We start from the raw sequence: 27,964 nt of genomic DNA, 5'->3' as shown, positions 1-27,964 counted from the left end.
TACCACTTACTAAGAACAACGGATTTTAATTAGAAAGATTGTGGAACCTGGTTATACTAAACGATTGAGTATGTAAATTTTAAAATCATTAATTATTTCTTGTTTTCTATATTCACAGGTCCTAAAATATTCATTCAGAAATGAAAATGATAGCGTACATAAGAAGCTTTACTACATCTCAACATATCCCATCCAGGTAAAGGTGTATTAGATGTTTATTTGAAATATGAAGATATGTGAAAATATTTTTCACCGATGGCAAATATGAGAAACAAACGCTTTGATGACACCGATAAGGTGGCCTTCTGGAGAGGTGTTCTATTTTTAGCAATTCTGACATTTATCATTGTGATTATTCAGTACCTGAACGTTGTTCGCCAGGCTCCCAAAGGAAAATCTCGACCCAAGATGATGTTGGTAGATTTTCTGTGTGAAACGCCTTACAGACAAAGCGACGTAGACATTAGAGACCTACGAATGTGTCCTGGAGCTGGCATTGTCACCGTAGAACAAGGAGGTCGGCTAGGAAATCAAATGTGGGAGTACGCTTCTGTGTGGGGTTTGGCAAAAGCAACAGGACTTAAACCATACGTGCCTAGCTGCATTAAGAGAACCCTCGAAAATGTTTTTGCTAACCTTAGTATTCCAGTACTTACCATGGATACACTTCGAAAATGTGATACGGCTCTTCAGCAAGAGACGTTTATGACAAGAGATTCCATTTTGTTGATATTTAAAGATCTTCCAGGTAGCGGTCGGAACATAGTGCTTCAAAAATGGATAACGCTACAAGAGCTAGTTCTTCCTAGATTGGACGAACTGAAAAACTCTGAATTTAGATTTTTGAATAGACATTTGAGAGACAGTCAGCGCATTCTGAAGTCGTTAACTTTCGGTGCCACAGATAGAGTGGTATACATTGGTGTTCATGTCAGAAGAAAGGATTATGACGGTTATTTGAAACAAAAACTCAACGCAACATTGGCAGATGCTGCTTACTTCAATTCAGCAATGGACTATTTCCGTCAAAAGTATCAAGGGAACTCTGTGTTTGTCGTAGTGAGTGATGATATAAAATGGTGTCAAACGAACTTGCTCTCAAATAATGAGGATGTTTTCTTTGTGAGTCGAAGAGGACTAGATGCTCCCGACTTTGATCTTGCTCTGTTAGCATCATGTAATCATACTATAATAGATTATGGAACTTTTGGTGTGTGGGGAGCTCTGCTGTCAGGTGGTGAAACTATTGTATACAATTTAAAAGGCGAAATTGCTATTGAAATTGCACGAATTTTAGCCCCAAAATGGAAAATTCTTGATTAGGATATTCTTTTAAGATAAAGTGAGAGTTAAGAGAAATCAATTAAATTAACTGACAGAATGATTTGAAGCTTACAGGTATTCAATTGCCAAAAAAAGAAAAAAAAAATATGTCAAGAAGCCTATCTAAATTTAAAACAATCAGGTGTTAACCAAGACGAGAATTAAATTAAATATGTTTACTTGTTCTCTTCATCGAACTATCACTTTAATCATTGTGAAAAATTTCAAGTCGAAAATGAGTGATATTACTCCCTTACATATTGCTACGAAACATCTCATTGTAGGTAGGGTAGCTATTTATTTTGATTTTGTTTGGATTGTACCTCCTCTCCAAAAATTATTCCGCATCCCTCCACGATTTTAAGCAAATATCAAATTTTGTGTGTTACTAATTACACTCATTATTTATACAGGGTGTTACAAAAATTTGTCACTGTTTTGGAAACACATTCCTCACATCAAAATAAGAAAAAAGTTCAAATGGACCTGTGCTTAAAGTGGATAGTTTTGGAGTTATAGGGTGCCGAAAACGTGAAAAAATGAACTTTAAAGGTCCATAGTTCCATTACTATAGGACCGATGGTAGTCGGGTCAAGACATCACTGAGAAACTGGTATGCCAACTATCCAAATATCTATCTTTCAAGATGTCTGGTACTTGTACGATCATTTTTAGATAGGTTGTTTGGGAGTACTTCATCACTCTCCACCTAAAATTGGGGTGCAAGTACTGGAGCATTTTTAAACATGGATATTTGGAGAGTTCACACACCAATTACTTAGTGATGTCTTGACCTGACTACGATAGGTCCCATAGTAGTGGAACCCCTATGAACTTCTAAAGTTCACTTGTTTCACGTTTTCGAGGACTAGCTCGAGAGAGTAATGCTCCCGGAAGTAGAAACGAGAAAAACAGTTGTGATTGGTTGGCGTTAGCCACTTCTAGCCACGTTCCAGAAATAGCAGAAATAAAACGCTTGCTGCTGTCGGCCTTCGTGGCTAAGTGGGCTAGCCCTATATGCTAGTAATAAAAGTCTCTTTTGGCGCGAGTTCAAACCCGGCCCGAGGAAAGTTTTTTTTTTTTTTTTTACATTTTTTAAACATTTTTATTACACTTATTAAATTAAAATAATATGAAAATAATACTTAAAAAAGTGATTTATTTATTTTTGTGCAGATAAGTAGTTGTAGTACTTATGCCCTTGTACTCCATGATATAGGGCTCGTTCTGTTACCCTTGTACTTCATGATATAAATTTTGTGACCAACTTAAAACAACTGGCTAGGATAGCGCGTAAAACAGCTGGCTAGAGTAGTGCGCGGAAAAACGTACTTCCGGGAGTATTACTCTCCCGAGCGGGTCGTCGTTTTCGGTACCCTATAACTTTGAAAATATTCTGTTTGGAGCACAGATCCATATGAACGTTTTTTTTCTTTTCTTATTTTGATGTGAGAAATCTGTTCCCAAAAAATTGTGACACATTTTTTGTAACATCCTGTAGAAGAAAACGCATTAGGAAGATCAACATTTTGAAGTAGTTTGCCGGGTTTTCTGTATTTAACATTCAAATAGCAAATGTGTAATATATTATTAACAATAGTTTGATAGCTTCCTGTTAAAATTCAGTCTATAGCTGACGCAGAGCCGTGTTAACTTGAAGTGGGTCAGAAATAGAGTCCAACAAAACATATACCAAAGTTTAAACACATTTATGCACCATATCACGATTTTTGTGCAGCTCAAGAAATTTAACATTTTCAAATTAATATTTCACAATTGTATGCCAGATCTGAATGTATCCACTCAACGCAAAATTTAGGTAAACATATATTGCTTTCTAATTATTAGTTTTATACAGTTTTGTGCATCCACTTCCAAGTTTTATAATTTTTATATAACAGAGATATACCGTCGTAACAACAGTACAATACCAGACATTGTAGTGTGTATAATATTGCTAACGGCAATAGTTAAATAAAAAAATTACTACTCATTTTATGGAATTTTTTATCATCCCCGAAGTTTCGTGCAGCACTGTTTTATATGAACTCCGGTGACTAGCTCACACACTATTTTCAATGGGATGTTTCTCTGTTAACGGAGCTGAACAAAACTCGGAAAATGGTACTGTACACAAAACTTCACAAAATAAGAGCATAATTTTACATAACAATCACGTTATACACACTCGAGTGACTAGTAAAGTGATTGTATTTGCTTATTACATACTGCATGCAACAAGAAAGGAAATACTGATTACACATGAATTAGAAACTCCAACCGGAAGTAGGTTCAATCTTGCAAACGATGCGATATATTGAAAAAAATAATCGAAGAAACCTTTATAGTACCCCTTGCCAAATTTTATCAAGACGTCTTTCACTTGTGTCTGTAAACGGACATGTATAGATATTGTGAGGAATGACAAGGAGATTCATGTTCATATGTAAATGATGTGCTGTGTAGAGAGCGCAGGTTCAGCTAGTTGTTATTAAATTCTTCATGATTTTTTTTTTAATTCTAAAATTTCGAGACACACCTTAGGAGACTGCGTGACACACCAAACCAGGCACATGGGTTAAGAACCTCTTGACTAGCATACGCATTATTTTCAGTAGATTATATCGTTATTACCTAAACGGCACAAAATTTGCGAGGTGGTTAAGAAAACTGGTCAAAATTAGTATTAGTATCACTTTTGTCACAACACTTGCTATAAACGGCATTGAGTTGAGTTTAGTTGATTTTGAGTTTAACGTCTCAGCAGCGAGGCTATATGAGATGGGACCTACTGATTAACGTGGGATCCGAACCACACGAACTTCCGCCTAGGATCGAACCTGGGTCATAAACGACATTATGCGCACTCCAATGTCTGGCATAGTACTGTTTTTTAGGATGGTTCATCTATATTATCTGAGTTCCACATAACTCGAGATGTCATGCACGTAACTGCAATAATTTTGGTAGATGTTTTGTCCGAATGGATTCCTGATGCACTCAAACTCACCGAGATGACGTTTCTCTTCTTTGCTTATTTATTTGAGCAAGATGTGCCCCAATTGTTTTGAAACGGTGGTAACCCTACGTACAAATATAAACAAATGAATATGTATTCAACTTAGTAGGTGGTAATATGTTTAATTGTAAGCTCAGCAAACAGAGAAATACCTACATCAGATATTCTTACTTGTCTCAGAAGTCATATTTAAATTTTAAAATCAACATAAAAATCGCTCTTTCATGCACAACAAACTGCAATGGTTTCAACATAATTCTTTGTCTGGTGCTAGTCTTGTGGCAATGTTAGATGACTATAGATAGATTAATTCGAGGATTGTGATTTCCTACTGCACAGAATACGCGTCAGTATTTAACTAGGCACTATTAGCCCTTATATCCCCAATACATGTGAAAAACAATATAGAAAATACAACAAATTTAACAAGACATAGATCTTATCTTAATGTTTAACTCGAATAATCATTAATATGAATGCCTCGTGTGGAAGAAAAAACAATAATTTGAAATCAACAGATCTTCGTCACACAATATAGTTGCCCTGAATGTCGAAGTTACATTTGTTTCCCATCGCACAACTGATAAAAATTGTTATTACTGTACATGTAATTAAGGGAACGTATATAATTCCTTTTCTTACTAAAGACAGAGATGAGTTCGGATTAGATTTGAAAATTGAGAGTTACTTTCTTTTTCAATTTTAAATTTATGCTGATTAATTTGCGTGACATAGTGTGCAATTTTACAAAAATACCTATTATCAAAGTAACAGAGTGAAAGATGATTGAAAGAAGTCAGCACAGGTCACTTCCTCTCAAAGTAAGAAATTAAATAAATATATGGATAAAGTATGGAGGATCTCAGTTAGCCCGTTCTCAGAGAGCTGGATTACAATTTGAGGAATATGTATATTCTTTTCCTTTGGCTGATATTTTCTGCTTCAAAAAAGTTTCATGAATATACATTCTTGTCTCTGAAATAGTATTCGATCGATATAGTCACATATTAGGGGAAACATGACAGAGCAAACTAGAACATTGCCGCTTACGATGTGTTAAGACATGTGACAATTGCAATTATGACTCTTAGTTTTATTATACTAAAGACTTCTGGACAAACTAACGTTTTTGGTACAATTTAGATTTTAAAAAATGGAGGAAGTATTGAACAGTGGGAAATATAGCATTTACAGATAATATAAAGAAATAACCTAAATCAATAAATTCATCTACATGAAATACTAGATTGAATTTACTCAAAAACTCACTGATATAAGTAGGTTAAGTAACATAGTATAGATATCTAAAGGTTAAGAACAGGGCTGATTTCAGTCTGTCATTAATGAAAACAGTTAAACTAGAATATAATTTTACCCGTTCATTCTATCAAGAAAAAGATCATGATTTACTAGCTGTATCATGCTAAAGAAGGATCTAATTATTATACTCGTTACTTAATATCGTTATGCTCTCTCACATTCTAGAAGATCTTCTGACAAATATTATAACTATTTAAAGTATAATTTACTATCATAATGTCGGTTTTTAATTATGCCTTTTTGTGATATGTCAGTACCAGGTTCAAATCAGTTGCGCTGATAACCAGTACCTATAAAATGTTGCTAAAGTATGCTTTGGCAATTTTAAAAGAACACACTTAAATTTATTTCATAGATACAGAAGCTTCTTGTTAAAACACAGAGCCACTGTTTACTGTTCCACAAAACATTTGCAATAATCAATTGAGCTTCTTACTTTGTTGCAAAACAGCACTTGCTGGACTGCCTACTTAATAATGTGTTTCTGCTACTAGGACGATACCTCTACTGTTAATGCAAGCCTATGATCAATTTACAATTTATTTCCAAGGCTAAATGCACCTATACGTTACTCCACATCTTGCTTACGGTTTACTAACAATCTGGTCATATTTCAGATTCAATACGTAAGCCTTATTCCAACTTTCCAGTTCGTTTTAAACAAACCTTCAATAATTCAGTCAAATTACTGATTCTACTACATTATTTACATGTAACAAGTATTCACCAATTTGTTGTGGGTTCAATTATCTGTTAGAATATATTTCTCATGGACAAGGTAGGTAAAATAGAATGTTGATCTATTGGATATCATATTATATTTATATGGCCATATTCATAGCTTTTCATATAATCTCTCTCGTGTTTGTATTTTCTGGAACATCGGTGTGTATAATTACCATGCTTACAAATCAATGTCATATATTGATTAAACCATGGTTTGTTAAGAATATAAATTAAGAACAAATGACTAGCTTTTACTCCATTTCAAATTATTCAAAATAAACTATCTATCTGTACGAGTATTTTAAAACTGTAATTCTACGTTTATATTTTTAATTTCGAAAGTCTTGTGAGCCAATATATGTTGACTAGAAAATAACTGTTTTATCAACTGTTGCGTAAAATTTCTTTTGTGATAGACAGCTACACTGAATATGGATTAGGTCTCTATCATATACTCTAAATATATTTTAGAGATTTAAATACTTGAATCATCTTTAGTGTTCAAAGAATAACAGGCATTGACATAGATTGTCCAATCAGTGTTTTGGCATACAACGCAGTACGTCTTATATGTATCTTGGATTAGCCTTCAGTGCCGAAAATTCAAGGTCCTTATTTCCTCCAATGAAGAGGATTTTATTAATTATTTTACCATATATATACACTGTATGTATATTTTGCCATATATATACCAACACTGTATATACAAAATTGATAACGTCTTGAAAATATTTTGAAAGGGAATGTTATCACATAAATTAATCGGAAGCATTATCTCATTGAGTTTCACATGAATAGTAAGGATTAGGATTAGGAATTAGATTTCTGGGCTTTCTGCATCTAAGGTCATGTTAGCCCATCATGTATGAGCGATTACGTCCCTCGGCAATCACTCTACCCGAGGAATTAGGCAGGAAGGAAGGAAGATGCCTGGAATCATTGTGTTAGGTACCATCTCGGCATTAGCCTAGTGTGAATGAGGAAAACCCCTAAAAAAACCTCACTCAGGATGGCCTCAATTTTACAGTTTTTCGATTGAGTGTCTCCACAGTTTCACATGAGGTATAAAGAGTATGAAACAGATGTTCCCCAGTGCAATTGTGATAGAGGTTTCTCTTTGAAACTATGCATTTACTTGCAACCAAGTTCACTAGTATAACATTGTTTACATGAATAACGACATTATGAGTGCATTCTGAAACGTTTCAATAGCTAATGGAGAAAAATGAAAGAAGGAGATTTTGAAAGTATTTGTTTGACTTTCAATATTGTAAAATCAAATTTTATGATATTTTTTCTAAAAGTTGAAGGTCAACTTAATGTCCTTTAGATGACATCGATCAAATCTTGCCGAAACGAATTGACAGCATTTTATTTGATAGATATATGCTAAGTAGGTAAGTTTTGATTTAATAACGTTGACAAGGAATCGCTGAACTGATCCTAAACAAATAAAAGATATATCTATATACATATACGAAACTTTATTTTAAATATAATCTATACTAATGTAAATTCATATACTAGTATATTCTACTCTACAGAGATAAACCTACTTGTATATACACTATGTACTTATATATCTACATATTGCAGAATATAGAATAAACTTATATAGAGAAAGAAAAATATTATTTTTAAACGAATGACGATGCAATATGCTAGTTTCCTCTTCTGGGACCATTCTTCATCTGCACTTCGAAAGTTATTCCTTTTCTACGAATCTTTTCCTTTTTTAGGAATAAAACGATGATGTCATTATTTGTGTTTATGTGTTTGTACGTATTGTAATTGTTTTCATGTGAAACACGAAAGAAAATCAGGTATTTTAAAAGTAGAAACGAACGAAGTTATAACATTAAATAAGGGGCTAGATTTTCTTTACATAAGATAACGTTACAGAAAGGACGCTAGTATAAACTTAAATTTTATATTTTGTTCTGTTGGTAAGATGCTTTATGGATGTAACATGTATTTTTGTGGTTTATTATAATAACCCACAAATGTATGGATCGTTGCCTTTTCTTACGAGCAAGAATTTTTATTTTTTAAATAATAAATGGAGGGAAGTTCTCAAGAAGGTTTGTAGTGATCTTTATATGTCCATGACATTTGATATATATTCAAATAGAAATGAAATAGGTCTATATTTAAGCTAACATACCCTGTAAGCTAGAGGAGTCAAATGATGAATGCAAATTAATTTTTATGATGGACTTTATGAAATAAACAGAGTGTGCGAAATGGAAGAACTCTAGAAAACCAGTAGAAAGAGTGTTGTTTGCTAGAAGTTCACATGATCTGAAATGGAAACAAAATTCAGTAGCGAAACGAGTGAGCATTCTGCAAAGTGCCACCATGATCCACCTTGCGCATTTATCTTCAGGTTTGGAAATACATACAGCCTTTCCATATCATAAGAATTTTAATGGACAAAGTTGAATGATGGTATACTTCTTGTTAATATTCACTGTTGACAGAACACTGTTCTATTCAACTTAAATTTAGTAAAGTCACCTACTCATCTAATAGACCTACATTATGATCTATATTAGATACCATTTTTAGTAAGGTAGCTGATATAATTTAAGTATTTAGTTCTTAATTTTAGTTCAATTATTTTCTGAGTAAGTAAAGTTCCGAAGAAAGAAAACTAGCCTCTTAATGATCAACGTTCCTTATTTCAATGTATAAAGTTTTGGGTATATTGTTATGTGCGTTGTAAAGTGTATTGTACTTACGTAATTACAACATAATCCTAAATAACTCCTCTAAATAGCGAAGTAAATACAAATCTATTTGAAATTAAGATTTTCTTTTCTCATGCAGTGAATTGTATTCGTATACATGTGTTGGTTCTGTGGTCGTAACCTAAAAATTAATCGTAATTATGTAAAAGTGTTTAAAAATTGAATACATATCATACTGTAGTAGTTTGTTTATGAATGTTTAATATATTTACAATGTGTTATATTTTCTGTGAACTGAAATATATAAATATATATCGTTATTAATACATATGGCTAAGAGTTTGATTTTCCTAAGTATTGTTGTAGAAGTGTGCTGTGCTCTTACAGAATCCAAGAATTCTCATTTAGATAATTTATTAATGAATTTGAATGTTCTTTAGGAATCAAACAGTTTATTTCTGTGCGTTTCCATTAGCTGAGTGAGTTATTCTCTTACCTTTTTTTTGTATAATATTTAGTGTTATTGCATACCTGCTTATTTACTAAAAATGAGAATGCCAACGTACTGCGGATTTAGGCTTCTTGGTGCTATATTATCGTAAATAAAATTTGGTCAATTACACTGGACAGCAAATTTTACCTTTTTTCATGCTCCAGAAATGAAAAGTACATTTTCTTATGCAAATGAGGATGCTGAATGCGAAAATGAAAATAAAAAAGCTGAATTGGTTCGAGTTTAAGTGTAATCGACAGAAATATGTCTTATGTAGTGTTGACACGTTTAGATTCTTGCATTTTCTATTTGGCCTTTCACTTTAGTAGCTATTGCTTCAATTTTGTTCATTCGAGTAACGTGGTTCATATGTCATTCGCTTCAGAATAAACCAAGCTTGTAAATGGTACTACGCGCATATGTACATGGTGTATAAGAGGAGGGAAATTTAAGGTAAAATTGGGAATTTTTCAGTCCAAAAATCCCTTTCTTCAAATGTAGCACCCCTGGTACGCCCTCGATTAAAGGTACTCAAATATAATATACCTCTAAAACTACTGTATTTTATACGTAATACATGTGCCACGTTTCATTGTAATATCTACAATAGTTATGAAGGGAAAAAATATTTCTCAGTTCTGCTTGACAATACTAAATTTCATATATGGTAAAGTGAGATATAAAATAAAAAGAATCCAAACAGTGCTATTTATTTGAGTATCATGACTTATACGTCATTCTTTTCAGAATAAAACAGACTTTCCAATGGTACCATGAAAATGTGTGTGTGTGTGATGTACGAGAAAAGGGAAAATTGGGGTAAAATTTGGAATTTCCCATCCAAAAATCCTTTTTTTTTTTTTTTTTTTTAATGTAGTGTGCCCTGGTGCGGCTCCAGCTACAGGTATCAAAATATAATATACCTTGAAGCTACTGTGGTTCATATGCAATGCGTGTACCAAATTTCATTGCAGTATCTACAATAATTATGAGGGAAAAGTATTTTTCAATCATGCTTGACAATACCAAATTTTATTATATATAGGGAAAAATGAGATATAAAATAAAAATATATAAAGTGATGTTCGTACGTAAAGAGAGGAAAATGTTTTGTTATAACGTTAGATCCTCTACATATGAGACAAAAAAAAAACACTTGACATATAAGTTATAAGGTATAATAATTGATTATGTGTGTGCTTGGCACAGCGTTTGTTCCAAAGAATATAAAAGCGTCAATAAGAAATTAAAACTATATAAAATGAAAGTGATAAAACATAAGTTACATGGATATGGCAAATGGCGCCTCTTTGCCTATCTCTTGTATTGTGGTTCTGGAATATCTCTAGCGATTGTCCAACAACAACCGACAAGCGAGACTTACTCCAGTGGCAGTGGTATCGTTTCTCCATCATAGATATAACTTGGTAGAAATGTTTCTCATGTTCATCAATGACTGCTTCGCAATTTTCTGGGAAGAAATCTATGTGGGAGTGTAACATATGCATTTTTAGTAACATTTTACACCGTATTGTTTGGTAGAAGATATTAGGTGCTCCATTACTTCACTATAGTTCTGAGACCGCTCATTTCCCAAAACATTCGTCACCACTTTCCGGAAAGAATCCGACACAATCCTCTCTTTATCTTCTAACACTGCATCAAAGTCAGGATCATTGAGGAGCTAGCGAATTTGAGAGCCAATATGGATTCCCTACCTGATTTTAGTTTTTGCAATTTGTAGAAGTTTACGCAGAATACATTTGAAGAATAGTTTTATGCGTCTATGAATAGCCGCTATTCATCGGGGTTGTCTTCTATGTTAAGTTTACTCATAAGACCAGTTACATTGTTACAACATACTACGTCACGTTCCACTGAAAATTCTATTCCAGGGAATTCTGACGTGTTCAAAACGCGGACTCTTTTATATCTTCAGAATAAGCTCCCCACTTATTGGGTCTGGATGCCAGTACTTCTGCGCCACTTTCTGACAACCCCAGATAATTTAATTCAGGTTGAGTATCATATGGCGAATAGGTAATGTGTTGATTTTGAGAACTCAGGATCGATGGAAGACGATGAATCTGCAACAGAATTTAGCAATCTGGGTCGATTTTGTCCGCCTTTTACTCTTCATCGGATGAAACACTGAAGTAAGGTGCGGAAGGATGCGGAACCTTTAGTTCTTCAGAATGTGGCACAGTGACGAACACCTCAAGGAATATTTGAATAAGTAGTAGTTCACTTTCTTCTTCTTCGGATAGGCCTTTAACCGTTTACCTGCCGAATTAGGAAGGAAGTAAATATCTAACAAAAGGATTTTTTAAAAAAAGTCTTAAAAATATTTCAACTACAAAATATTTCAGCTAAAATAAATGATTCAACCTTCCTTCATCATAAAAGGCCAACTTTCGTACATATCGTTATTTTACAACCTCTCAACAGGATTTCTAAAAGCATGTTTCCAATTGGGAACATTGGCAGGTAAACGGTTGAAAGAGCTATTCAAAAATAGCAGTTTGAAGCGCTGATATGATCTGTCGATTCTCTCCATATCATTGGAGCTGTAAATGACATGCGTGGTCTTTTCCCATGTTTCCAGTACCGCAAGTTTCTAGAACAAGTATTACAAGAAATATGTGATGCTCACTTCTTGTTCATATATCTCACTTTACAGCCAAAGTACAAATGATAGGCTTTCTTTATGATAGGTGTGAAATTCCACTTTTCGTTTCACTTTGTTAAAAACAACAATTTGCTCTGCACTGAACACATTTACGCGACATGTTTTTGCTTAGTACAGTCATAGAACGATTCAGTACAGTCATAGAACGAACATTAGTACAGTCATGAAAATTAATACATAATAATAATAATAATAATAATAATAATAATAATAATAATAATAATAATAATAATAATAATAATAATAATAATAATAATAAATAGCAGCACACACTCCCCACTATCTCAACCCGACCACGTCTGGAATAGCAAATTGTAACTTTATAAGAACTTTATACAACACGTTTTCTCTGGCAATCTCATCAATACAAACTAAACTGTGATGTGGTTGATGTTTCTTTGTCACCGATGAAGTGCGAGCAAGAAGAACAACCAGAGACTTACGCAGGAATTTATTTCGGGAGGGATCCTAAGCTTTACGGGGATCCAAATACAATTTGATACAAAATTATATTAAAATTCGTAACATTGCACCTGAAATTAGACTAAATTGACAAAATAAAAAGTCAGAATTTCGGGGGGTCATGAGCCGCAGGACCCACTCCCTGCGTAAGTCCCTGGGATAGCAATGAATCTAACCGTCAAACAATGGAAATTTATTGAAATAAGCTTATAGCTCCTGTTGCCATGAATCCTTAATTTGTCCACCGGAGTACATCCGATGATAACGTATTTCTTTGAAACCTGGACTAATCTTCAAAAACTAATTTCAATTCGTTATCAGCACCCTAAAATTAGTAAGAATTGGTTACTTTCTTCTCCAAAGCATTTTCACTGTTAACCAGTGTTATGTAGAAAAATTATAATTTTTTATAATTTATTATAAAAATGCTATACAAAAATTCAAATGAATGAGGCTACTCGTTATTAGTGATAAATTAAATTTAACCGCACAATTTAACTATTATGTGGCAGTCTTTTAATACAATAAACTCTCGCTAATCCCCTCTCCGGCCTCTCAGTAATCCGGCGCACATCCAACCAAAAACACATGCACAATGAATTATCGTGCGCATGCACAACAATGCTTAATTAAACAATGCTTTATATACTGTACGTATTCGAAATTGTAGCATTCTTTACAGTTCTGTTGCGTGATAAAGCATGCCACCGTCGCGTATCATCATTGCGACAGTTAAAAATTAGGTGATGCTACAGAACTGTAAAGAATGCTACAATTTCGAATACGCACAGTATATAAAGCATTGTTGTGCATGCGCACGATAATTCATTGTGCATGTGTTTTTGGTTGGATGTGCGCCGGATTACTGAGAGGCCGGAGAGGGGATTAGCGAGAGTCTATTGTATTAAAAGAGTGATACTACTCAAGGACTAAGTTTTCTTTGAAAATTAATACATATTTGGATTTAATAAATTATATCCTCTATGTTTTAAAATTATATCCTTCTATTTAATAAAGCACAGTACACTATATCCCCTATGTTTTCAAAATAAATAAACAAACAAGATAAATAATTAAATAAATCAAAGGAATGTCAGACACTCAAAAATCCGGCACTTCCGCTAATACGGCACCCGTATGTGCCAGGAATGGCTGGATTAGCGAGAGTCTAATGTATATAGAAGATAATAATTGATTATTTTCTATCCAGCCACAAATGTTCAAATTACTACGTATATAATTTTCACAACTAAAGATTGTAATATACTTAGCCATCCATAGTGACGGAATAATGAAAATAATAAAGCTCGAATCACAGCTCCTTTTCATTTCATATTAAATCATTTTTTCCTCAAAACACTATTCAACATTTCCAATAATCCATGTTTGTGATAATCTGCTATTATATTCTTTTCCTTTTTGTTTCTGTCAAACTATTCACTGAATAACTCAACTTCGTAATTGATTATTAACTTTTTTTCGCATGCTTATTTATCTTTAACGCAATTTAAACTATGTTTATACATTCTCCAATTCAACACTAGTATTATAATGCGTATATATGTCCTTACCTTGAGAAAGTACCCGGCTATATTTTGTAATGATAATTCAGTTCAACTACGAAATAAAGCTCAGAAATCATCTATAATTAGTCATCGACTTATGACTGACTTTATTTACGACTGGCAGCTTAAGTCGATTTGGTCGTAAGTCAGCCTAGTCTACAATACAATATAAAATACTATTTTGATAAATTGTCGACCGACGACTTCGATTTTTTCTACACTGAATAATAATTCACTGTTTTCATATATGTACAAAATTGTTTATATTTCTATAATTTTAGTAATAGTACTTTTTCTGTATTAATGATATATTTATTATTTTCATTATAGATCGATGATAATAATCACATAGCCTAAATTTTACAAGCGGTCTTAGTCGAAAACAAACTGTATTAAATAGTGTTTACATTTTTTGACGGCCTCTGTATGTTCACTATTGTTTTTCACTTACCGACTTTCGATAACATTCATTGGTTTAGAAAGACAATTTGATACTGATATGAATTTCAATTAATCATATTTAAAGAAAAACTAAAATAATGTACCGCTAAATTCAGATTGAGCATTGAATGAACATGAATTAAATAAGTAATTAAGTAAACATGAATTAAATAAGTAATTAGGTACCGGTAATTTATTAAGTAACTAAGTAGCTAAGGTCTATGGGACCCGGAGGTTCGTTGCCGCATTCACAAAAGATCTCCCTGACCTCTGTCCTTAGCCAACTGGATTCAGTTTCTACTTTGTATTCCTATTTCTGTTAGATCCATACTAATAATTTATTTGGAAAGAAATATTTAAAAAGAAAATTTACAAAATTTCTTACATTTTATTGTGTTATCAACTACTTTTTTTTAAAAAAAAAATAATTTATGTAATTTAATTTTATAATTTCTTCCAAAGTGTTGTTCATTCCAGTAAAAAGAAAATAATTTTAACTTACAATACAGTGATTTATCTACACCCCTAACTGCCCCCCAGCAGCCCTCTAAAACTTTCGGACACCCTCTGGAAATAAATTCCTTGCATCCCTCAACTAGAGGGTTGCAATATTAGAAAGATTCTTTCTAATTCTGCCTAAAGGCCCTCCAGGACTTTGTAGAAAATATTCTCAATGATCTTATCTTTAGGCAGAACGGGAGTTCCTGTTCTGCCTAACTTTTGGAAACAGGGAATTCTATGCGAGGAGAAAATTTTTAGGGAAACGCAGCACCGGAAAGGTTGATTCCTAGCGTGTTTATATGCAGATCGGAACTTACAACGGTATGTTGTATTCTTTATTGTATACTTGTATTTCTTTATTGTATACTTGTATTTTCTTCGAGCAATAGTTGGTTTACAAATTACAAGCCAGTTTATTTTTATAGAGGAAGAAAAAGAAGAAAAACATATATTATTCTTATATTATTTTCTTCTTTTTCTTCCTCTATAAAAAAAACTGGCTTGTAGTTATTTGTAAACCAACTATTGCTCGAACCATTTAAAATGTAACAAATTCACTCACTGGTTCATAGATAAATAATAAAATTGACCGATTTTTAAATTACCTTGTTAAATCTTTTTATTATCTTTAGATGCTTCGTAAACATTAACTCACTTTACAATGTAACAGCGAAACTATATCATTACATAACATAATATCGTGTTTGTTTGTTACTATGACAACCTTCAGTTCGTCGTTCTGGTTACATATCAACATTCCAATTATATATTCGAAAAACATATGTTATTCTTATATTATTTTCTTCTTTTTATTCCTCTATAAAAATAAACTGGCTTGTAGTTATTTGTAAACCAACTATTGCTCGAAGAAAATACAAGTATACAATAAAGAATACAACATACCGTTGTAAACTCATATATAAAATGACTGTAGTAATAAGGGCGGAGACTAAATCCAAGCAGTCAAACTGCACGGAAAATTCTGACGAGGACAAAACCCAAGGGAGAAAATTACAGGAGTATATATTGGATGTACCAGTGCACACCCTATATGATTATTTTTCCCCTTCAATTGTCATATAGTCTAAAATGTTATCTGTATTTTTTCAACTGAAATAACTTTTTCTTTCTGTTAAAATGCTGAAAACTCAATAAAACGTAAAAATGTTATAGTAAAAGGTCAGATTAGCTTTAGTTACTTTCGCACTTACCCACATGAAAAGTTCTGGATATTCCTATTTATTATACCATTAATACATTTGAAATACGTTTAGCATATTACAGTGAGACCATTCATTTTAATTACGAATAGTAACTGTGATGCTATTTGATTTTAAACAAGTCGTTCTTGTGTGGTAGCCAGTGGCGTATTTAGGAGGGGGCTTCCGGGCTTAAGCCCCCCCCGAAATCTTACTAACTATAGTAAAGTATATGAAATATCTTGCAGAATTTTCACATTTTCAGGCAAAGCCCACACCGAAAATTAGCAAAGCCCCCCCGAAACAAAATCGTAAATACGCCACTGGTGGTAGCATATAGCAGTCTTTTATTTTGAGTAATGTGTAAATATTTATTTTAATTCTGAAATACTGTTCAAGATTTTTTTTAGCAAAGAACAAAATGTGAAATACATATTTACTATAATAGTCTTACTTCTTTTATTGGGTTTTAAGCATTTAAAAAATGTTATTTCCGTAAAGTGAAGAATTTCAGATAACATTTTAGATGCATAACATTTGAAGAAAAAAAAAATCATTCTTTTATTAATCTGTGCCTATGATTCTGTCGCTTGAATTTAGTCCGTTTTGTCTGAAGTTTCCTTGGGGTTTGCCTTCTTGAATTTTGTATTGCATTTGTAATAATCTGTTTGGTAATTCTAAGAGACTGTAAGAAGAATAACTATTTTTTCAAGTTCCATCATCAATTTTAGATGCTATTCTTGTTCTTCTCGGAAAAATGACGAGGATACAGTTCTTTATCAGCAGTGTTATTCACATCTACTTTAGTAAAGATGAATGTAATTTTGTAAAAATACCTGCGGGGAAATGGAAAATTGATTGACTCAGTTGCAAGAAAATCATTTGACATTTTAACTGAAACGAACATAAAAAAAAAACTTAATTCGGTATATCAAATTATTTCACATCAAGATTTTATTAACTTTTTCAGTAGTTCATCTCTAACACGCTAAAAGTCACAGGACGTAAAACGTGCCACAGTTCACATCCTCAAGGCGACTCTTATGAAAGAATGTTAGTGTTCTACATCACAACTTCCTTTTCGGCATCACCTTATCAGCTGATTTGTCTTATATACATAATTCTATACTGTATGCAATAGTATCATATATACTTCTATCTTCATATTTATATTGTCAATGTAAATAGCAGTAATACAAAATATCAATATCAATATTGAAATACTTGTATGGTTTTTGTAGTTTCAATCAAATCAAAAGGTCAGATAATCGGGGATAAGACCCGTCTTACACATCCTTTTGCATTGTTTGCTTCATATATGGCCAAACATGTCTTGAGGATGTGAACTGTGACACCTTTTACGTACTGCGAGGCTTAGCATGTTGAAGGTGAACTACTGGAAAATTGAATAAAATTTTGTTGTGAATTGACTTGATACTAGACCGAAGTAAGTTTGTTTTATGTTCGTTTCAGCTACAATGTCAAACGGCCTTCTTGAACTGAGTCAATCAATTTTCCATTTCTCTGCAGGTGGTTTCTTTTAAATCACATTCATTTTTATTGAAATAGATGTGAATAACACTATTAATAACAGAACTGTATCTAGTCATTTTTCCGAAAAGAACAAGTAGAATAACATCTAAAATTTATGATAAAATTTAAAGATATAGTTATTCTTCTTACAGAATCTGTTATAATTACTAACGAAAAATTCTCTTGAAGAAATTTCTCCCTGGACAGAATTCCTCGTCTTGAAAGATTAATCACAACGAAAATTCCAGTTCTACCTAGACATAAGGGACTTTATGCAGAGTCGTTTTGAATATGATTAGCGTCATACTAAACACAGACTACTGCAGAAAACATGTTAGTCGAACTCTTTAGTATCGCACTAATCACGCATCACAACGACTCTGAATAACGCCCAAGATCATTTAAAATATTTTCTTCAAAGTGCTGGAGGGCTTTTAGGCAGAATGGGAATGAGGCAGAACGGGAAGCCACCATTAAAAAATTTGCTATTTTGGTTCCTAAAAAGATTTTGAATTCTTGTTTTTAAGTGCCAATAGAATAAAACAACTTACTTTCGACCACGCAACGCAAGATTGAATAGAAATCAACCTTTACACGGCTGCGATCGTCACAAAAACGTTTGATGAATCGATTGTCAACAATTTCGTCTCGACGTCACACCAAGCATGAGAAAGTGGACGTTAGTATTGGTTTTGACTGAGGAAGGGAGGAAGGAAATCCAATGGAATGGTTCGTTGCATCAACGAATTTTAAAATTTGTATTTAAAAAAAGGCAAAATGGGAGAGAAAAAATCTCAATAAGTATTTATGTATCATCATCAATTTCGGCCAGAATGTAGAGGGGGGGGAGTTAGGAATTGAGTTTGTTGATGAAACTGATTTAGCCAATTGATCCCAAGATATGGACAATCAAAAATGGCTTCCTCTTGTATTTCTACAAGAGTAATTCGGATGGCATGCTTCCTTGATAGAATACTCTGTGTCGTTGAGATCAGCGGGCTTAGGTAGTAGGATGGATTACAACTCTAAAATACCTTCTATTCGAGTAATATTTTCTATTTTGAAATATTAATTCGTATTACTAAAGATTTTGTGAGTGAAGGAGTGGAAAGTGAGAGGTAATGCAGTTTAAATTTTAATTCTAACATTACGTACAGTACACTGTAACAAGCCAACACTATGACACTACTACTTGTTTCTTTGCTATTGTTAAGTAAATATAATAATAATAATAATAATAATAATAATAATAATAATAATAATAATAATAATAATAATAATAATAATAATACACTGAAGCCGTACAAACGAAGAACCATCTTCATAAAACTTTTTTCCTGGAAAGCAATGCTATGCTTTAAACTTTTTTGTGTGCGTTTTGTTAGTTGGCTCATGTCTCTGCGCTCTTCCATTACCTTTAATACAACATTGCTCTGCAAGAGTAATCCTTGCGTGCAATAAAAGAGCTTTTATTACTGTTTCCTGAATTATTGCACTATGTGAAGAATATGAAGAATATGTTCCACATGAATGGCTACGTACTTTATTTGGCTTCGTTTATGCGAATGAGATCTAAAATTAGAGAGAATAAAACGTAAAAATTTCATCTACAACGACATGTATTTGTCTCTATAACTGCCATTTATTCAGTGGTTTTGTCTCTGAAGAAACGTTTTTAGGGATCGATAGTTTCTCAATCATAATCTTTGTTGCTTTCTACTATAGCCCCACTTTTCAACACATCGTTGTAATTCAAAGCCCTATCTCATTTCTGTATTGTACACTGAGGTTATTAATAATTGGTATTACGAAAGTAAGATTATATCTAAATCGGCACCAAAATATACACGGCATTTGCTTGCTTTATGAAATCTAACACAAAAATACAAAATTGCTTCTATAATACAGGAGCAAATTAGCCTCGGTTTTCCTAAGAAGCTTATATGTACTCTTGTTAGTATAGTATGTCTCGGTGATGAAAAGGGACGCTAAACTCCAGAACACACATTATAGATCCAGTTCAAAGCTAACCAATATCAAGCCCAGTGGTGTTAGTAGGAGGTGTAATTCAGTGAGATAACTCAACAACGTATATCTAGCATTGAACCGGTGTTGTTATACACAAGAATAGATAAAATAACTAACTGCTAGAGGATACCAAGAATGAAAGGTTTCCCAAAATTACACAAGAAAGAGGTGAAGCTTAGACCCGTACTAGACTCTAGAGAGAACTACTGGGAGCCACTATAGAAGGAGTTGAAGGAAATTTGTGAAAGCATAAGAGAAAGACAAGAATCGTGCAGAGTGAAGAACACAGAAGAAACCAAGGAAGTATTAAGGAGAGTGGATTTTAGTAGAGGCAAAAACTTACGTTTAGTCTTGATGTTAAGGCTATGTTCCCGAGCCTTAGTAAGGAAACAATAATAAGTGTCATAGAGGAAGAAATGGGAAGTAAAAGTATAAAAGGATAGACAAAAGAGAAGGTAGTTAAAGCTTTGAAGTTAATATTGGAAAACAGTTATTGTATAATAGGGAGAAAGTGGTAAAAATAAGAAAAGGAATCAATATAGGTTCGAGGCTGAGTCCACTACTGGCAGAAATAATTATAAACAAATGGGAGAAAAAGGAGAAAAAAGAAGGGGGTAAGAACTTGATCATGTTTTGTAGGTATATGGATGATTGTCTAGGCTTGTGGAAAGAGACTAGGAGAAAATTAGAGAACTTCAAAGATGGTGTGGAAGATTAAAAAAAGGCATGAGAGTTGGAAGAATAAACTTTTTAGACATGACCATAATAAAACAAGGAGAAGGGCTGGTTACCAGGTGGTACCAGAAAGAGTGGTCAGCGAGGGTGTACTGCCATGAGAGGAGCGACGGGGATAGGAGTACAAAGCGATATTTCATATCCAATATGAAAGAAGAATAGAAATGCTGGAGGACAAAGAGGAAGGACGGAAGGAGAGCATAGAGAAATTCTACAGACAGTTAGAGAAGAACTGTTACAGCAAGAGGGAGTTAGAGAAGGAAGAAGAACGCAGGAAGAGGAAGAGAGGAACGGACCACTATGATATATATAGGAGAGACAGGAAAGAGAATGAAAGAAAGGATAAAACAACATGAAAATGATGTTAGGAGGAAGAAAGATATCAATGCCATATACAAACATTTTAAGGAGACGAATCACAGAATTAATTGGGATAAGACGGAAGTATTGGAGATGGAGAAAAGAATTATAATAAGAAAGTGGAAAGAACCAGATTGGATAAAGAAGGTAGGAAGAGATAAACTGATGAACTGGACAGGATGCTTACCTATTAATGAAATATGGCAAGGAAGTTTGGATAATATAGACAAGAAGAAAATAAAAAAGGCCCTTATAAGAACCAAAAATGGCGGAACGTGATTAGTTGGAAAGTGAACAAGAAGACTTACGGCATTGGCTGAAGGCCTCAGCAAACAGAAGAAAAAATAAAAAAATTATAACAATGACTATATATATGTCTGTTAAAGAATTTAAATTTTGTCATAACAATGACTATATATACGCCTGTATTTTCATTTATTTTCGATAGTGTCTGAAGAAGGATATGTTAGATATCCGAAACCGTTACAAATTATAATTTAAAATAAAATGGGTTTTCAGCTTTGGTCAGTGCTTCTTTTGTTACAATAATCAATTCAAAGCCATGGATAGTCTTTGGTGAAAATATACTACGCGCGTGAGTGTAAAATATACTACGTGCACTCCACATCTTAAAAAAAAAGTGCGAGAGCTAACGCCGTGCAGCTAAACCACTCAATATACACCTTCTTATCCCATAATCGTGTCTGCTAAAGAGACTCCCTCTCTCTCCTCCTTTCCTCTGTCCCACGCTAAAATCAGCTAACAAATGGACGCAATTCTAATTTCAAACTACACGTGTATTAGTATCAATAAAATGAAAGAATAAAACCTAGGCGAAACAAAATTCATAACTTAATGCAGGGAGAAACTTAAACACATAAATGAAAAAGTAAAACCAATGGATGTCGATTACACAGAGGTTCAGAAATGAGGCAGAGAGATAGAGAGAGAGAGAGAGAGAGAGAAGAAAAAGGAAAGGGAGAACAGATAAAAATATGGAATTGAAACGTAGTAAGAAAATAACCTAATATTATGAAGTTCTGTTTTCAGAAATTCAACACTAATATAGAAGTAACATTTGTTTTTTATATTTTTCAGGACTATTCGAATATACAGAGGACGCTTGGTACATTCATTAAGTCACTTTCAAAAAGAATAACATACTCAATTTCCAGTAGAACTGTAGATATCCGAAACACATCTAAGATAATGTCGAAAGTTTAACACACATGCTTTGTTTTAGCGTGGTTCGGTTGCAAACTCGGTAGTGTTCATTGGACGTATTGATCCAAAATATATTCTAATAAACCCAGTAGGTAGCGTAGATCATGTCTTCCATTCCAGACTACTAATGCAAACTGAAGAAAAAAAGAAAGAAGAGAAGAGAGAAAGAAAGAAAACAAGAGAAAAAGAAAGAAGAAATTGAATGAGTGCTATTTTACTGCTAAATTTCTAACAGAAAAACATATTAAAAGCCCAAACTGTATCATAATGAAAAGTTACAAATATACAAAAGGAAAATTTCACGTTCCTTATAGATGTAGCAGACCTTGCATGTTTCAAATTTCAAACATGAATAAACACATTGAATTATAGGATGGAAAAGAAATTTTGTGTAAAGCTAGTATAAATAAAATTTTGTTTTCAAATAATCAAAAGGGGGGCAATTTTCTAGTTTACTGTAAATGAATTTCGTTGTGCATTTTGCTGTAAATAACCTTACAGAAAGAAGCCGGTTCGATCCAAAGATCAGGGCTGAAGTAAGTAATAATTGGCTTGTACCTTGAGGTGGCATGATAGTGTAGAAGTAACGTAATGGACTTACGAATAGTACAGCTATCCAACATAGGTTCAAATTCTGTTCACTCCAAAGTTGTTTTTTCCTTACCAAGTGATTGTGAAAAATCGACTTCTCATTCTAGACTACAAATACCGAAAACTTGGAAGCATACATCTTAATCATGATAGAGATGATTTACGAATGCTATGTGCGAAAGGAAAAGGGAATTACCAGCACATTCGGAACACCTCATTGATCTGCAGTATACACTTTTCGTGTCATCGTTCTCAGAAAGAAACACTACACCATTTGTTAAACAGTTTGAGTAGAGTAATCGGTGGAGTAGTGCTAACGTGATGGAACTTTCAAATGGTAATGCTCGGTTCGATTCCCCGTCAGGTAGGATAACTTTTTTGCATAAAATAATGGCTGCTAATAGAGATTTATCTTCTGTTGGCAAACTTACAATGCAACACTGGCGAGAATTCGAGTAAACAGTATGTACGTTCTTCATCATACACTGCAATGAGAAGTATGTTACATATTTATAGTCGTCCCTCTCTCCCTCAGTCTTTCTTCACGTTTCCCTATCCTGTCATTGTATCTTTCTCTTCTCCCACCTCTCTCTCCATCACACACACTTTATGTGCGTGTGCAAGTTCCAGAGTTCAAGCGGAGCAAAAGTCCGATCGACCCGGTCTCCAAAATCTAATTAACTGGGGACTTCGGCGACGTGTTTTTCGTCCTCTGGGAATAACATCTCCAGTCCTGGACATCTCTGAAAGAAATACTGTTTAGACGTAAGATAACACGAAAAATCTCTTTCTTATTCTGTGGGTTATCGAGTCTCAATCGAATCACCGGGTCACTACGAGTTAGAATTATCGATCCAGTAGTGGTCCATAAACTAACAAATATCATCCGACTGTCACGATGACCCGTTTGAGCTCTAGCGTGTTGATTCTGTCAACGCGAATTACAACGTTATATCCTCAATAGGTGAAATCGATACTGGACGTTTGGAACAAATAAATCTTCGGAGAAAATTGCCTCCCTTTGGTCATTTGAAAATAAGATTTTATTTATACTAGTTTGACACAAAATTTCTTTTCCATCCTATAATTCAATGTGTTTTATTCATGTTTGGAATTTGAAACATGCAAGGTCTGCTACATCTATAAGGAACGTGAAATTTTCCTTTTGTATATTTGTAACTTTTCATTATGATACAGTTTGGGCTTTTAATATATGTTTTTCTGATAGAAATTTAGCAGTAAAATAGCACTCATTCAATTTCTTCTTTCTTTTTCTCTTGTTTTCTTTCTTTCTCTCTTCTTTTCTTTCTTTTTTCTTCAGTTTGCATTAGTAGTCTGGAATGAAAGATATGATCTACGCTACCTACTGGGTTTATTAGAATATATTTTGGATCAATACGTCCAATGAACACTACCGAGTTTGCAACCGAACCACGCTAAAACAAAGCATGTGTGTTAAACTTTCGACATTATCTTAGATGTGTTTCGGATATTTACAGTTCTACTGGAAATTGAGTATGTTATTCTTTTTGAAAGTGACTTAATGAATGTACCAAGCGTCCTCTATATATTCGAATAGTCCTGAAAAATATAAAAAAACAAATGTTACTTCTATATTAGTGTTGAATTTCTGAAAACGGAACTTCATAATATTAGGTTATTTTCTTACTACGTTTCAATTCCATATTTTTATCTGTTCTCCCTTTCCTTTTTCTTCTCTCCCCTTCTCTCTCTCTCTCTCTCTCTCTCTCTTTGCCTCATTTCTAAACCTCTGTATAACTTAGATGTTCATTTTACTCCGACCTCACTCACCCTTGCCCTCGTTTACCCTCACCCCTGTGCTGTAAACTTGTCCTCGCCCTCGCACACCCTCGCCCTCGCGAAGGAAGTTCTCCATCGCCCTCGCGCACCCTCGCCCTCGCAGTGAAAGTTGGCCCCCGCCCTCGTTCACCCTTGACCTCGCGATGGGAATTGTCCATCTCCCTCGCCCTTGTGCTGGAAACTTATCCTCACCCTCGCGCACCCTCGCCTTCGCGAAGGGAGTTGTCCATCGCCCTCGCTCGCCCTCGCTCTCATATCATTGAGGCGAGGTTATTCGATTGTGAGGAAGCTCTCTCGAGGTCCTCCCTCGTGAGGATCAGATCCTCAATTTTCCAGCCTATTTGCTGAATTATTTCCTTAACATACGTCCTAAACAAAGAAAATCAAACATACCATCGTATAACTTACTACGGATCACCTAAAATGGAACAAATCATTGACTACTCCAAGCTTAATATTACCACGAATATGTTAAGATAAAATTTGAATAGAGTTTCCTGTACATCTTTCGGTGCAAACTGGTGTTGCCCATGAGACAAGACGAGACGAGAAATAAGGTTTATCATCTCGTTTCATAAATTTTATGTCTCGTCTCGTCTTAACTCTCTGAAACTTCTTTATTGTCTCCATTCTCGACGACTCACTTCTCGTCTCGCTCTGTAAATTTACGTACAAAATATATTCCTTTATCTAGAAGTTCTCAGAATCCTTCTGCGTCACGAGAGTTGTAAGAAGGGTGTATCTAACAACATTTAAACCATATTTATATTATTGGAATTTATTGTGATTTGAGTATCTTTAAAAGCTCATAAATAGTGTTTGAGACCTAAGACTTGAGTGAACTAGCGTTGCTCACTTGATTCGAAAAAAAAAAATCCAAAAAATGCGTATTGGTTTGTGAGTAAGTAAAATTGTTTATTGTCTCATAATAATTAAAAAGATAAGAACATATGTCCGACCGAACTTAATTACTACTGGAAAAAGACTAATTAAGAAATTATCATATTTAATGTATTTTAGCAGGAAAACATGTGTTCAAACACCTAATTAAAAGCAGACGCTGCTCCTGAGGGAACTCATAAAGTTAAAAATTTAAAGCTTTCTTGCTTCAAAGTAAGGGGGGAAAAGGTAATCTAATGGACTTAGAAGGTGCAGGGCTCGATTGGGAACACTATTGCGGGACTTCGGGTTTCCAACTAACCTGCATATATATATTACATATACTATATTACTCCAAGACACAGACACACAAACACACACACACTGTGTGTGTGTGTGTGTGTGTGTGTCTTGGAGCATAAAACTTGGTTTTGGGTGGAGATAAAAGAACATAAAGAAATCGTACCGAGGCTATACCATCCGCGTGTTCATGGATGTATCATATCACTTAATATCTATTTTTACAACAGAAGTTGGAAACGTAAAGAAATAAACTAGTATTCAATTAACTTCCGAACATATTGCTTAGTGCCAGAAACTTAATGCAAACTATTCATTTAATAATTAAGCGCTAGCCCGAGTGCGAGCCAAACTGAGAGAACTGAGCCCGAGCACGAGCCTAGTTCAAAGAAATGTGACCGAGCCCGAGTGAATGCAAGCCCAGTTGAGAGAAATGAGGGCGAACCGAGTGCAAACTGGCAATCTATGAGCAAAAGTCATTCCGTCAAGTCTTTTCAAATCTGACTCTTTAAACATGACAGTGTAGACACTTTTTATTCAAAAAGTCTCTACCACAGGCATGGCAACAGTAAGGCACACTTGCTTCTAAACGTAGAGCTATTTCTATCCGGAAACATTCATGAAAAACATGCAAATATTATATCCATTTCCTTTATTATTTTTGATAATTATGTGGAAGTACATAAGAGAAATTGTCCACTGCAGTTAAATTAAAGGAAGAATATGACCAATCTATAATCTTGCTGACATCAACTTTTCATCTAGAGGACATGGCAAATCTTATTTTAAATATTACATTCCTCCAAAAATGGTCAAACACCAAATTAAGGAAGCTTGTCCTCCCTCGCGTGACCTCGTTCTCGCGAAGGAAATTGTTCCTCGCCCTCGGGCACCCTCGCCATCGCAGTGGAAGTTGATCCTCGCCTTCGTACACTCTCGCCCTCGCAGTGACAGTTGGTCCTCGGCCTCGTTCACCCTCGCCATCGCGAAGGGAGTTGTCCTCTCTCGCTCTCGTGTTGAAGACTTGTCCTCGCCCTCGCGAAAGGAGTTGTACATCGCCCTCGTATTGGGAATTTATCCTCGCTCTCGCGTCATTGTGGGTGAAGGTATTTGAGGGTGAGGATGCCCTCGAGAGGGCCACCCTCGCGAGGGTGAACATCTCTGCTGTGTAATAGACATACATTGGCTTTACTTTTTCATTGTATATGTTTAAGTTTCTCCCTGTATCAAGTTTATGAATCTTGTTTCGTCTGGGTTTTATTCTTTCGTTTTATGGATATTAATACATGTTTAGTTTGAAATTAGAATTGCGTCCACGTTGTTAGCTGATTTTAGTATTGGAGGGAAGAAAGAAGGAGAGAGAGGGACTCTCTTTAGCAGACACGATTATGGGATAATAAGGTGTATATTGGGTGGCCTAGCTGCACGGCGTTAGCTGTCGCAATTTTTTAGATGTGGAGTGTACAAACTTGAAAAGTGACTTTGGTCACTTGATTTCAATTGATAATACTCGATCTTAAAACCGAAAATCGTTGACTGTTAGCTAGGATGATATGAAGTGCATCTTTATTTTACTGTATCAAGAACATTCTTAACTTCGATATACGTATGAGTATAAAAAATCCCTTTCGGACGTATCTGTTTTATATATTACTCCCTGGTGATGTTATTTTGACATTAATTCTGTGGGCCAACATCACCTCGGACACCGTTCTTTGCAATACTGCTAACATGCTAGTCACCTTGGAACATTTGCACCAATAATTTATCTTTTTTGAAACTCAGGGGTCTTCCAGTTTCCATCATCAGTTTGCCCACTTCAACACACGTCTCCGTTCAACCCCACCTGACTTGACACCAGGCGCACACTCAGGAATTTTTGCTGGAAAGTGTTCATTTTGGGGGGGGCGGGAGATCCAATACTACAAGACTCTACTTCAATTTTGCACTCGAAAAGACGATAAGTAATTGTTAAGTACTGCCACCTATATTCTCAGAAAAAAAGTGATAGAACTAGATGATAGAAAAAAATGATGAAGTTTAAGACCCAAAACTTTATGTTACA

At 34.3% G+C, this 27,964-nt stretch overlaps 1 protein-coding gene across 2 annotated transcripts in view; it reads left to right on the top strand.

Annotated features, from left to right (window-relative positions):
- The window catches only part of LOC145688933 (galactoside 2-alpha-L-fucosyltransferase SEC1-like), a 111,707-nt gene extending 102,303 nt beyond the window's left edge, over nt 1–9,404 (top strand). For both annotated transcript variants that reach the window (XM_081763108.1, XM_081763103.1), the window contains exon 2: nt 119–9,404. In XM_081763108.1, the coding sequence (XP_081619234.1) occupies nt 256–1,323 (1,068 nt within the window). In that variant the 5' untranslated portion in view covers nt 119–255 and the 3' untranslated portion in view covers nt 1,324–9,404. The remainder of the gene's footprint in view (nt 1–118) is intronic.
- The last annotated feature ends 18,560 nt before the right edge of the window (nt 9,405–27,964 follow it).

This window comes from Thermobia domestica, chromosome 1, assembly GCF_964235325.1.
Source record: "Thermobia domestica chromosome 1, izTheDome1.hap1.1, whole genome shotgun sequence".
NCBI classification, from domain to species: domain Eukaryota; kingdom Metazoa; phylum Arthropoda; class Insecta; order Zygentoma; family Lepismatidae; genus Thermobia; species Thermobia domestica.
Note: the sequence above shows the minus strand (reverse complement) of the source record. Positions and strands in the feature narration are given on the sequence as shown.